Raw genomic sequence first — 14,853 nt, 5'->3', positions numbered from 1 at the left:
TAATAAAGCTATTTACTGAAAATAATTAAAAAGTACAATTAATAGTATTTTAGTATTAAAAATATAAAAAAATTATTAAAAAAATATCCAAGCCAGAAATTATTGAAAAATATCGAAAGTTAGCTGTATTTTTTATTAACTATGGTATTTATTTATTTATTTAATTTATTTTAATGAAATCAAATGGAAATTAATTTTGTAGTGAGTGATATGCAAAAATAAATGCTGAAAATACTGGAAATTATTGAAAAATGCTTATATGAAAAAAATACTGAATAATAATGAAAAAACACCTAATTAATTAAAAATCCCAAATTTCTGAAAAACTAAAGCCTAATTAAAATATTAAAAATTAAATTAATTGTATTTTATTGCAAAAATACTGAATAATAATGAAAAAAATAATGTATTTTAATTATTAATTGTAATATAATTAACAACAGTTATTTTTAAATTGTAATTAACAATAATTATAATTTAATCTATAAATAGTAGAAAATTGCATTTAATTACCAAAAAATTAGCAATATTTCTAAAATTATGATAATTTCCAAAAATTACTGCTTCTTAATAATTACAATATTTTGATAGATAACAATATTTCAATAATTACTAACCCGATCAGATCTATAACTTTATAGACTCAAGCAACTATTTTCTTTTGATTTAGGTCTAGCTAAGATATGCACCATGCCCACACACTATTAGGGATAATCAAAATCAAAGTCTAATTGGGTATCAAACTTTTGGAGTCCAATGATGGATTTAGCGGATTGGGTTCAAGCTAAACAACTCCTAATAAGCTCAACTTTGAAGTTATATGCATATATGGTAAATATTATTATATAATATTAAAATAGCACATTTTATATTAATATATATAGAAATGTTACATATTTTTTTATGCTAGACTAGAATTAAATAAAATCTTGAATTTGTAAAAAAAAACCATAGTTTTATAATTAACACAAACCTCTATCAACATAAAATGTGCAAGCCCGAGCCCGAGCCCAGCCTGACCATCGGGCCTAGATCTTGAGCTCGAGCCAAGCCCTTATTTAAAGCCCGAAGCCTGATCTGTATACAAAATGTCTTATTTTCAATATACTTTTATAAACTAATATTATATTAATTTAGTAGTAATTTAATAAATTAATAAAGTAATTTGTATTTCCTAATAGTAAATTGATATTTATTAATAATTTAAGAAGCATATATATATATATATATTTATATATATATTATATTTATTATATATAACATAAGTACTTTTTTATATAAGTAATGGTATCAGGTCGGGCTTATTTGAGAAAGTCCGAGCCCGAGCCCACGGGCTAGGCCGTCGGGCTACCCAACCCATGAATAGGTCTAATTGTATATATAAACAATTGTATACATCAAAAATCATATGTAATAAAAATTTAAACATATTTTTTATTTTTTTTTAAATGAACCTCTTATAGCTTGGCCCAATCCGTAGCTTGGCTTGGTCCATGGCTCGGCCCATGGACTAGACCGGCCCATGGCACGACATAGGCCCATGCCCCTCAAATTATCCCAGGGGAAGGAGGCATGGCTCGAGATGCCCTATGGGTCAACATGGCATTCCTATATAATTACCTATGGGCCACATGCGAGTCGTGCCATGCCAGCCTAGCCCAACCCGATTTACACCTCTACTTGAACCCTCCCAATACTGGGGACGGGGCGGGGAAATTCGAGGATTCCCCATCCTTGATGAGGAGTGGGGTGCCTTGCCCCTGAACTCGCCCGACATTGAGGAGTGTTTGCCTTGCCTTGAACCTGTTTGACACTAGGGATGGGGCGGGGATGGGGTAGAGTGTCTTGATTATGGGGCAGGCATAGGGATGGGGTGCTTCCCCCTGAACCCACCATGTTGTCATTCCTATATAATTGTTAATTATTAGTGAAATTAATAAAAAATGTTAGCTTTTGTAATTATTTTTATTTATTTAAAGTTAATCAAAATTTCATTTAAAAACAATAATAATAACAATTATTAAAATTACTACAAATTATTAATAAAACTAAACTTATTAAAGAATATTTGTTCATATTAAATTAACAATAATTATTTTCTATAAATTACCATTACATGAAAAATACAATTATTAAAATGTTAGATATTAACAATAACTTTGAATATTTTTAGTTAATTAACAACTTTTGATTATTAATTTAATATTAATTAATAGTATATAAAATTATTCAATCTTTCAGATTTTCCCGTGCATCGCATGGTCCCCGCTAATTGTTTTTAATAATATTGAAGGCAGAAAAAGTGACTCAAGACATGGTAATTCTATCAATATTGCAGATAGTAGTTATGGTACAATGAGATGGTCCAGCCCAAAGCATGGCTTTCTGAAAAGTAAATGTGGATGGAGCTTCTTCCCGTGGCAATTCGAGTTTGGGTGTTGTAATTAGATACTCCAGAGGTCATCGTGTGGTCAATTGTGCCAAACCACTCCACGTTTGTACCCCATTGAAGTGGAGAGTTGGGATCTACTGCCAACAAAACACATTCCAACGCCATACCAGCATGATCTGTCATCGCATATCTCACCTTAAAGCTGGGACCTACCATAAAAGTGGGACCTGCTATATATGAGATGTGTGGTTTCGGATCATGTTGGAAAGTATTTTGTTGGCAGGTAATCTGTACTCTGATGTGCAAGCCTTAGCATTTTCAAGAAAAGATTATTCTTGCTCTTCAAATTTAACCTTAGACACAAGTAATTTTTTAGGGAGACTCTTTGAAAATGATTCATCTTTGTTGGAAATGTCGTGTTCTTTACATTAGCATACTTAGGTTGTATTTAGTACCATTGCCATTTCTACTTGCAACATTTTAGGTCAATCAATATAGATTTTATGAGAATATTTTTTTTTTCTATCACAAATGCTTTGAGTTATCATTTCAACATTTGGTACTATTGTTGTTTCTTGAGGAAACTCAAATTTGGTGTTTCTAGTATAAATGCCAAACACCCAATCTAATGCCTATATTTTTTTTAGTGGGAATAGTTATCTGATGTGATATGACAAGACAATTTAAAAAAAAATTGTATTGACCAATTACATATAACGTTACAAGTTGCTATGGTATAAAACAACGTTTTAAAAAAATGACCCGGAAATGGAACCGTTTTGGTGACCAGTTTATGGGTCAACGGTCCAATTGTCCGGTTCGAATGGACAACCCATTCTGACAGTAAAATTAAAAAATAAAAAAACAGCCAAAAACCGTTGAACAGGTTGACGATTCGACTGCCCGGGTCAATGTTTTTTGCCTAAATTCCGGGTAGGGTAAAACGGAACCGGCTGCCTGGACAGTTCCCAGGCAGAACGGTCCGATCGTCCAGGTCAAAGGCGGCTCGAAAAGGTTGATACAAAACACAACCTTAGTCTATTGTAGCCAATTACAGGGATTTCCTTTGGAATTTCAGTTTCTTCTCCACAAATCATGTTAACATGGTAGCTAATCAAGTGGCTCACAGCCTTTGATCATCTGTTCCTTTCTTTGAATGGTTGTTTTAGTTGGTTACAGAGTCCTCAATGTATATATTGCTGCTATTCTTTCCAGGAGAACATAACTATGTAATTACCTTGTTTTATTGGTGGTTGAATGAAAACAAGCCTGAGGGCTATTTCAAAAATTAAGAAAGAATAAAAGATGTAAGAGGGATTTTATTAATTATATATGACTTCTTATACTGTAAATAATTTATTTTAAATATAAATAAACACATCTGTGACAAATAAGAGAGGGAGGTCGATATAAACATTTGAGGTGAGAGGACTCTTTTGACCTCCCTCTATATTAGAGTTGGGGGGGGGGGTCTATATGATCAAATGCTTTACAAACATCAAAATCATTGCTGCAGTTATTTCTTTTAAAGTATATAATTCAAAAACATTTGATATCAAAAGAAAGTAAACCAATAACCATACTAAGAAGATTCATGAGCTGTTTTGGGAGAAGTTAGTGGAAACAAGGTGAGCAACTCCGGTTCAGAATTTCCTGGTTTAGACCGGGGTGAAATCAAATAGAAGTGTTTCTCTTTAATTGCTTTCTGTTCCACATCTTTGTTGTTTACTTTAACGAGTGTTGTACCTTCCTTTTTATCATTCAAGATGGAAATGTTGCTGGACAAAATCTTAGTTGGGGTGGACAAAGGACTTGCGGCACTAGAGTTAGCAGACTTGTTGGAAGGGGAAAAGGCTTGCTCAGTAGGTGAAGGAAAGCCGAATCCAGCTGGTTGAAGAAAAAATGTACCAGAGTTGGATTGAGAACCCGGTTTATTAATTACCATCTGCAGCTTGGGCCTTGTGTGTTGCCATCTCTCATGGAGCCTTGAAGTTGGTCTCCTGGCTCCTCCTGTGACCTTCAAAGGTACCCCTTCATTAGCTGCATCAGTTGCTGCACCTACAGTTCGTGTTTGCTGATCGCCACGTGCTCTGGTTAAGCACTGAACCAACTCTTGGACGTCCTTAACATCTGCTTGAACAAATGTTGTTGAGGGTGTCAAACCTTGAGAGCCTTGGCTAGCTTGATTTTCCATTAATCTCTTCGTGGTTTTATGACCCTTAACCTGCCACATTCACAGAAGGATTATGTTAGCGAGAAAAAGGTAAAAAAAGTAGATTCATTAATTATAGAATTTATTGATCATTGTTTGCACTCTTTTTAAGTACACAAATTATGGGTTATTGTGTATTTTCCATGGTTTTCAAAATTGGACCGGATCTGACGGTTGTAGCGGAAAAACCAGGAACCGGTTAGGTGTTGGTTCTGTTTTTCCCCAAAACCAGATATTTGCAAAAAAACGTTGATTTGGTCAGTAAATCATTGACCCGGACAGTTGAACCGTTAAATGGTTTTGACCATTTTTTATCTGTTTTTAATTTTTATTCTTTGTCAGAACGGGGTGACCGTTTGGTTTGGATGGTCAGACCGTTCGACCCGGGAACTGGACCCCTGACCGGTTCGCTCTCCAGGTTGGTTTAACAAACCTTGGTATTTTCTGTTTAATTTTTCAACAGAAGGATTATGTTAGCGAGAAAAAAGTAAAAAAAGTAGATTCATTAATTATAGAATTTATTGATCATTGTTTGCACTCTTTTTAAGTACACAAATTATGGGTTATTGTGTATTTTCCATGGTTTTCAAAATTGGACCGGATCGGACGGTTGTACCGGAAAAACCAGGAACTGGTTAGGTGTTGGTTCTGTTTTTCCCTAAAACCAGATATTTGCAAAACAACGTTGATTTGGTCAGCAAATCATTGACCCGGACAGTTGAACCATTAAATGGTTTTGACCATTTTTTATCTGTTTTTAATTTTTATTCTTTGTCAGAACGGGGTGACCGTTTGGTTTGGATGGTCAGACCGTTCGACCCGGGAACTGGACCCCTGACCGGTTCGCTCTCCAGGTTGGTTTAACAAACCTTGGTATTTTCTGTTTAATTTTTCAACACTATAGGGGGTATGACAATATGGTTGAACTGCTGCATCAGCAAAATTATATTGGTTTTGGTGTTGTGACACTTGTTTTCGTTTTCAAAAACAAAACCAACCATGTTGTCAAAAATCCCCTAAATAATTGAAACATGTTCTTAAAAAGTGTTTTTGTTTTAAAAAGCGGAACAAAGAATAAATTTAAAGTACATTATAAAGTGACTAAAGAAACATGGTATCACATGAAAACATGTTTTTCAAACCAGGATTCAAGAATATGTTTTTTGTTTTAGTTTTAAAGACAAATAACACATACAACCAAGAACATGTTTTCTGCGTATTTCTTTTAAGAATCTACTTGTTTTCAAACCTGATGGTTTTGATTTATTTTTGGAAGTCATAATTAAATTAAAAGCAATTCACATGCCATATACGAATGTCATCATTCTTTGGCTTAGAAGTTAATTCCATTATTTTAAAATCCAAACTAGCAGAAGGCCTATACTTATCATGGGCATCTAAGAATAAAAAAAAATGTTAGATATAGTTTATATCTATATCTATATTCATATTATATTACTATAAAAAGTGGGAATAGCTCTTCAAGTCTTATGTACATTTTCTTGGCTAAATTACCCCTCTTTTTTATTTTGTCCTATTGTGATTTGTGAGGGAAGAAATTGTAATTTGAATTATAGTTTTCATTTTATTCTATTTCCTTTCATTAATTGAGTCCCATATTTAAGGTATTAACTCACATTATCTCTCATTGAATTCTCTGTTTGAGGTATTTTTGTTTCTCGTCATTAAATTTTATAATTAAATTGGTCATCCCATGATGCCATAATTAGATCCTAAAAATTTAAAAGTAGATAAAAATACAAAGGAATATAGAAATATTCTAGAAAATTTTGGGCATATCTATACTATTATATATTTGTCATATTTAACAGAAATAATTTTAACAAATATGAAGTATTTTTATTAATGATGGAAATTCTGGAATACAAAAGCAAAACTGGTCTAGAAATGAAACAATTTTACTACTCAATTTCCGGGTCGATGGTTCAGCCACTCAAACTAAACAAACATCTAATAGTTAAATGATTTGTTTTTTTAAATAGAAAGAATACATAGAATTATAGAAAATTCAAATATATAAAAATTAAATACATCTCTAATATTATATATATATATATATATATATATATATATATATATATATATATATATATTAATCATATTAGATAAAAATAGATTTGATAAATAAGAATTAGTTTTATTAATGATGTAAATGAAATATAAAATTCAAAGATTATGAACATAAAACAATTTTTCTGTTTAGGTTAGGGGTGTCAACCATCTAGTTCGATATAGGTTTGCCTTCACCCTAACCCAACCTAATCCCCTCCTTTTCAATTGCATTTTTATAGTACATTTTGAAAACCCAACAACAATTAATTTAAGTTGAAATGTGATTTATGGGTTCCAAGGTGTCACTTTATATTGAATGAAGAAAAACCAAAATAAACATGAGAACAAACCCATTAGTTATGGGCTTAGAAGTCATACCAAACTTCAAAAATACCCTTATATTTATGAAGGGGTATCATGACCATGCCGGCTGGGGCAGCAACACATCAACTCGATTGAGGTTTGAACTTTGAAGGATGAAAACCCTAACATGACCCTATCCCTGACCTGACCATGAGCCCACCCTGTAGTTATATGAGCTTATTTTCTATATGCTTCATAATTAATGCATCCTACACAAACATCTAAAACATTTTGTCATTAATTAGTTTTTTTTTAATGGATTCTCGCATGTGTAAATTGATATGTCCCATACATAATATTCTAGGCATATGGTATAAAATATATTATAGAGTAAAACGACTGGAATAAATAATAGGTGAATGAGGGGGATAAAGCAGGCTGAAGAAGAGACACAAAAATGTGGAAAACAAAAAGGAAATTTCATGGACTTTTTATTGCTTATGTCACCTGCCTCGTAGTTGAAAAATGAAATTAGCTTTAAGAAAAGGGTCTGGGGGATTCATAGAAAATGTTATTAAATAATGGGGTAGATCAAATGGGTCAACGTGGTTGGACCAGGATATGGGTCATTTCTTGTTACAAGCATTTATTGCATTTATTCTCGCTCTAGATTATCTATTCAAGTAACTTTGAATGCATATATAAATGGTTCATATAAATTGTAAAGTTGGGTTAGTTATACACCGACAAAATTATATTTTTTATCAAATAGATTTTTAGTTATAATGGATGCAAATACAAATTCCAATTAAGTATGTCTTTTTTTATCAAAAGTCCACTTGAGTGCAAATTTACTTCTTTTTATTGATGTACTTTTACATCTTATTGTCAATGTAAATATGCATTGGAAACTGTGTTTTTTGTCATTTGTCAATGCATAAATGCAATGCTGCCAAATGGACAAAAGTGAATCAGAATGCAAATTTTGAAAAAATAAGCTATAATTCACTGAAGAATTCTAAATTCCACTGTAAACCTACAAAAATTCAAAATGTCAAATACCCCCACTTTATACACCAATTCCCGCTTGTGAATTGACACCAATTCCGAGCTGGCACCTACCCCAACTGTATGTTGGACCTAAAAAATTTGACATTGGTTCAAACTATTATTCTCCCATACAAATTTACCTTGAACCGGGATTTACACTCCATTTGCATTATTTTCAAATGCAGCCTTATTCATATATACGTTAATCAGCCTATCTTAGAATTAGGGTACATATCTAAAAAAAAGGCCTAGTGGACCCATCTCTGCAGGCCTTCAAATGGATTTAAACCTAAACTCCTCTCACATTTGGCTTGAAGGAGACGCACAGAAGGTTATTTCTCTTCTATTGGACAATCGTCTTGGCGGCTAAACAATGTCACAGCCGACTTCAGAAACCTTTTGTCATCCTTTTTCTCATTTTTTGGTCTCCTACTCTATAGCTAAGTTTGTTGTACTATCCTAAGACCGATGTCTTGGTCTCTCCCTCCTGATTTTATCAGGCTTGTACTTGATGCTGGTTTGATGCAATGAACTTGCCCAAGGACTCTCTCAAAAAAATAATTTTTTTTTTTTTTTATCATTCTTAGCACTACTGATGGGATTTAAACATTCTATGAATCAATACAAAATGTAATAGAAAGCTTTAACTTTTTATTTTAATTTTCAAAAGAGATCATTAAAAAGCATACAAGAATAATTTATTTACATAAAATAGAATGTTCAAACCTCTACTCCATTACCTGAGAATTCCTTGATCACGAGAGAATATACTTTCAGACGAATTTTGGTCGGAATTCTGAAACAGCCCTATTAATTGAAAAAAAAGAGAAGAAGGTTGGACCTTATTATATGTGTGTGTGAGAGAGCGAGCTCTAATTAAGGAGGTTTGTGGAGTAACGGTTTAGGGCAAAGGAACCGGAGCTAGGGAGGTTTAATGGTTTATGGAGAGATGTCACAGGTTAATTAAGGCAAAGGAAAGGAAACCTCAAACAGGAGAACCGTCAATTGCCACATCATCTATTTGTTGAAGAGTGAATGAAAATCTCTCGTTGAAACAAATTCACTTAACATGCCAACTAAATATTAGATATTTTCTCTAAATAGAATTAAGAGAATAGCTAAGATTTGGAATAGTTTAATTTGGATTACACTAGAAGAGCCTAAGGGTGAGAGCATTATTCGGTTAAAATCAAAATATCAAATCGGAAATTTCGGTTTCGATTTTTTTTGGTTTTTGAGTAATTTGGTTCGATTAGTTAGATTTTTAAGAATTTCGATTTTCAGTTTTGATTTTCAGAGTTAGAAATTCGGTTAATCAAAAAAACCGAATTAACTAAAATTCATTGTATGATATGTAATATATAACATATAATATGCTATATATTTATATATTAATATATTATATATAATGTTTTATAATGAAATTCAATTTCATAATATATAATATTTTATATATACAAATTAAATCGGAAACTTCAGTTTTCATCTTTTTATTTCAGTTTTAAAATTTTGATTTATTCGATTCGGTTTTTAACTGAATAAATCGAATGTAATCACTATGTTTTAAGGGATTACATTTTCCTAATAAAAAGAAAACTGATTCGGTTGTGAATAGCCCATGCTTTATCTTTTTTGCTTTTTGAAAAAAAAATCACAATGATTAATAGGTATGGTCTATGGAAGGAAGAGGGAATAGGCTGATGTGGACAACTTCATTTTTTGAATATAGTTAAAAAATCCAGTGCTGCGTGGATTGGTATTCAAAATATGCTAATGTTACATTCAATTTCTTAACTAAATTGGTTGTGGGTGAGCTAAAATGGCACTATATTTAATTTCTTATCATAAAAATTTAAGAAGAATTACAAAATTCTAGAGGGGTTGCAAATAAATTCGAGAAATCTAACATGGGACACGTGCAGTGCAGAAGTTGGTGTTATAAAGATGCCTATGTTACATTGGATTTGTTGTAGGTGAATCTAAAGATCCCCGTATTTAATTTTTTATTTTTAAAATTTCAAAAAACCACAAAATTTTAAAGGGATTGGAAACAAATATGAAGAATCTGACATGGACAACTGCATTTTAGAATATACTATATACTAGTGGGGACCCGTGCGATGCACAAGTCAGCTTGGTTAAAACAATTTCAAGCATAGAGCTAGGGTGCAAGTTGGGTGTATCCAATTCAAGTCCAATTCGATTCAATCAAAACTTTTACAGAGGTTGGGTTTGAGTTTTCGAACTTTAAAATGGGCTTGAGCCAAAAACTTGGGCCTAGTTCGGGGAGTGTTTTGTAAATTATAGACTTTACTCGCCTAGCGACATGAAAATGCAAAACCCTCCCCGTATTCAAGGGTAGTGGTGGGTTGGGTTTAAAACCCACATCTAGTTTCTTATCATTTCTTGTTATATAAAAGCAATAAATAAGTAAAATAACATTAATAAACAACAAACTTTCCAATTATTTGATTAAGATGTAAAAGAACACATACACTATCAATTATCCTTTACATCCAATTCAAAATATTATTAAATTCACCATCTAGTACATAAGAGTTTATATACTTTCCAACAATATGCAAGTTGAGGGAGCCAGGTTTAGCCTAATACCATATTGTACTCGTAACATACAGGTTATATAATCCCAAAGCCCGACTTGCCCCAAAACCCATCATTTAAACAAAAAAACCTGCCCCATCAAGGTGGGTGCGGGTAGAGGTGTAAATCAGGTCGTGCCGCTCGCGGCAAGGCACGTCCCGGCACGAACTTGGACTGGCTCAGCACGGCTCGACATGACGATTTACGGGCCGTGCCAGGCCCGCCACAATCATGTGGGCTGTGTTGGGCTTGTGATTTTGGGTCCACGGGTCGACATGGCATGGTACGACTGAGCGGGCCATGCTGCCCGTAGCCCAACCCAGCACGACCCATATATATATTTTATATATATATTATATTATATAAATTATAATTATATAATAATATATAGTATATAATATATTAATAAAATATATAATTTTTTTAATTTTATTTTACTAATTTATTTAATTGTTGTAAGCAATTGTATACACAAAATTCATATAAAATTAAAATTTTAAGTTTTTTGTCAATTTCTTTAAATAAATAGCTTTGGCCGATGCACGGCCCGACCTGGCCCAAGGCTCATCCCATGGGCCAGCCCGACCCACGGCATGGCACGGGCCTGCACAGGCCTGGGCTATGGGTCGTGCTAGGCCAACCCCCAAATTATTCACTAGGGAGAGTTGTACGGCCCGTAACAGCCCGTGGGCCGTGCCGTGCCAGCCCGACACGACCCACTTTACACCTCCAGGAAGGGGTAGATACCCACCGGGTAGGGTAGAAGTTGCCATCCCTAAGTTTGAGATGCTTAGTTAAGGTTGGGTTGAGCCTAGGTTGGTAAACTTAGGCTTAAACTTGAATTGGACCAAGCTTAAGATTGAGGTTTGAGACTTAGGATTGGATTGACCCTCAACCTGACTCAACCCACTCATGTTGCACCTAGTAGGGACCTGTGTGATGCACGGGCTTTGTTAAGCAAAAGCTAAACAATAAAAGCACATAAGTGGGAAAATTCCCATATTCCTTAGTCTAAAATATTTATATTATAAATTTAAATTATTTATTTATTTTTTAATAATACTACTATAATTTTTAAATTTAATTTTTTAAGTTTAAATCTTTTGAACCAACAAACCAAACCGGAAATTGACCCAAACCAATATAACCCAAATTGGCTAGTTCCACTAATGGTTGGTTGGTTTCGGCTGACCAACTCCGCAACCCAACTAGGTCAATTTGGTGAGCCAACCAACCGTGAACACTCCTAATTTTTGCTAAACTAATAGTTTAATCTCCAATAATTATTGGAATTTTTCTATTAAATAACAAAACAAAAATAGATTTATACATAATTATTGAGAATATATTTATCCCAAAGTACAATAAATAATTACTAAATATATATAAATATATATTAAGATTTTAAAATTATTATTAATAAATATCAATTTTCTAAAAGTTATTTTCTAGAATTATTAATTGATATAAGTGAAATAATGTTTTGAGAAAATTCCCGATTAGTACCCTGTATTTTGGGCCTAGTGCCACTTTGATCCTTGAACTTTAAAATGCGATAGTTTAGTATGTACCCGAACTTTCAAAATGTGCCAATCTAGTACCTACTGTTAATCAGCTGTTAAATGGCATTTGAAAAAGACACAAATTCCCTTTGAGTGTCATCTAATTTTCTTTATCAACCATCCAAATGTTGACAAAAAATTAACAATCCTAAATCATTGTCTCTTTTGTTCAAGAAAGTTGGGGTCCAAAATGCCCACTAGGATGTGACCCCAACTTTGTTGAATATAAGAAGTAGGGATTTGAGATTGTTAATTTTTTGTCAACATTTGAATGGTTGATAAAGAAAATCAGATGACACTCAAAGGGCATTTGTGTAATTTTTAAATGCCACTTAACGGCTGATTAACAACTGGTTAACAACTAGTTAACAACTAGTTAATGGTAGGTACTAAATTGACACGTTTTGAAAGTTTGGGTATTGAATTGTCACATTTTAAAGTTTAGGGACCAAAGTGGCACTAGGCCCAAAGAACAAGGTACTAATCGGGAATTTTCCCAAATGTTTTTATTATTAGTAAATTAATAATTGCAATTATCATTATATTTTTTTATATTTTGTAATATCTATTAAAAATATTGTTCTTAAAGTTATTACCTATTTTTGTTATTTAAAAGCTTCAATATCTCTAAATTATTTAATCTATTTTTCATTATTTCAATAATATTTAAAAATTTTAAATTATTTATATATTCTTTTTATCAAATATTATTAAAGCTATTATAATTATTATTTTTTTGTTTTAGATAAAAGTTTTAAGGTTATTACATAATTTCTTTATTTAATCTATTTTATTTGTTTTAAATAATATTAAAATACGATTTAGTTATTAATTTTTTGAATATTTATAATTAGTTATTTACAATATTATTATTCATTTAAATAATATCATTATTTAGTTATTTAAATGTTACTTATTTATTGAATTTCATAATCCATAAAATTATGTTATACTATTATTACATAATTTTGTCATTAATTTTGTAAAATATAAAATTATTATTAATTCAAATATTATGAAATCTATTATAAAGAATTTATACTTTTAATAAAAATTTTAAATTTATTACATAATTTCATTATTTTAACTATTTAAAATTTAGTTATGTTAAATATTGTGTTATTTAAAATATTTAGTTATTTAAATATTTAAATAAAATGTAATATATTTAAAATTTTTCATTATTTAAATTTTATTTATTGTAAATTTATTACATAATATTAAATATTTTATTATATAATATTTAGCTATTTTTAATATTTTGTTCTTTATAATATTTAGTTATTGGAATTTTTAAATAACATTTTTTTAATTCTCAATTTTTATTATTTGAATAATATTTAAATTGAATAATTCATAAAATTATAATTTATATTGTTAGTTCATAATTTCGTTATGAATTTCTTAAAAGTATAAAATTATTAATAATTTGAATATAGATGAAAAGTGGGGGATAGAATAAATAGAATTAGAGATAATTTAGGGGAGAAACTCTTTACTAAATTAGAGATAATTAGGAATTATATATAATTTATGAGATAAATAGGAATTATAGATAATTTAGGAGAAAGTGGGGGATAGTGGTGCCACTTGGCTATATTAGATTAGATTTTGGTAGAGAGAGATTTTAGGAATTTTTAGGAAGGGATATCCAAAGGGATCAACATAGAGGAAAGAGGGATGGGCTAGACATGCTAAGATGTCAAATTGAGTGAGGAAGAAGGGAGTGATGAGGTGGCTTCATGAGGGAGCAAGGCTGGCTAAAATGAAGAGGGGCTGAGAGTTCTCAGTTGGGGTAAGGAAGAAAGCTCAGGCCATGATGTGGCATGCTTCTACTTTAGGTTATATATAGACTAGTAATTTTTCATCACTAGATATTTGAGTGTTTAATAAAAGAGCAATATAATAATAAAATATTTATAAATTAATAATAAATTTAAGATATTAATTATTAAATACTAATAAAATAATAATAAAATAGTATTAGTAAACTATCAAAAAAATAAATTATTAAGAAACTTGTAATAAAATATTCATAATAAAAGTGCTTATAAAATAATAAAACAATAATAATAAAATATTAATAAACTAATAAATTAATATAAAATATAAATATGTAGATGTATAGATACTTTGTAGAGAACAAATTTTGGAAATTTATAAGGGCAATTTTTTTTTTTTTGAAAAAAGGTAAGGCAACTTTATTGAAGATGAAACAACAAACAGATTACAAAGCGCCTTATCATTAAGACCCAAGAACCAAGAGTACAGATGAGATTAGATCTCCCCAGCCAACAGTTGGGCTCCTAAAGTCCTAGGATGAAGTCCATTCACAACAGCATTCCAGGATATTAATTTTCCAAATGTATATGAAATAAGTTGATCCAGTTCACTACTTTTGTTTTGGAAAATTCTGTTATTCCTTTCAACCCAAATAGTACTTAATACCGCAACTAGGATGGAAGACCAGACACTCTTTTGTGATCTTGCACTGGCCTATAACTCCCAACACCACAGTAGATCACACACCATCTCTAGCACGACACAGTGGAGCTTCCAAAGAGACAAGAAATGGCTCCAGATTGTACAAGACACAGGGCAGTGTAGGAAAAGGTGGTTATTCTCCTTTTCCACTTGATTGCATAGCACACAGTCCAGGT

The 14,853-nt window shown here is 31.5% G+C and overlaps 1 protein-coding gene across 4 annotated transcripts in view; it reads right to left on the bottom strand.

The window, feature by feature from the left end:
* Positions 1-3,680: 3,680 nt before the first annotated feature.
* Positions 3,681-14,853, bottom strand: part of GDPD4 (PLC-like phosphodiesterases superfamily protein) — a 90,359-nt gene continuing 79,186 nt past the window's right edge. For all 4 annotated transcript variants that reach the window (XM_088947799.1, XM_088947797.1, XM_088947800.1 and 1 more), the window contains one exon: positions 3,681-4,616. In XM_088947799.1, coding sequence (XP_088803925.1) covers positions 3,975-4,616 — 642 coding nt within the window. In that variant the 3' untranslated portion in view covers positions 3,681-3,974. The remainder of the gene's footprint in view (positions 4,617-14,853) is intronic.

The sequence above is a fragment of the Nelumbo lutea genome, chromosome 5 (assembly GCF_056320005.1).
Source record: "Nelumbo lutea isolate HS-2025 chromosome 5, American lotus-T2T, whole genome shotgun sequence".
NCBI lineage: Eukaryota > Viridiplantae > Streptophyta > Magnoliopsida > Proteales > Nelumbonaceae > Nelumbo > Nelumbo lutea.
The sequence above is the reverse complement of the archived record's forward strand: the minus strand, read 5'-3'. Positions and strand labels throughout refer to the sequence as shown.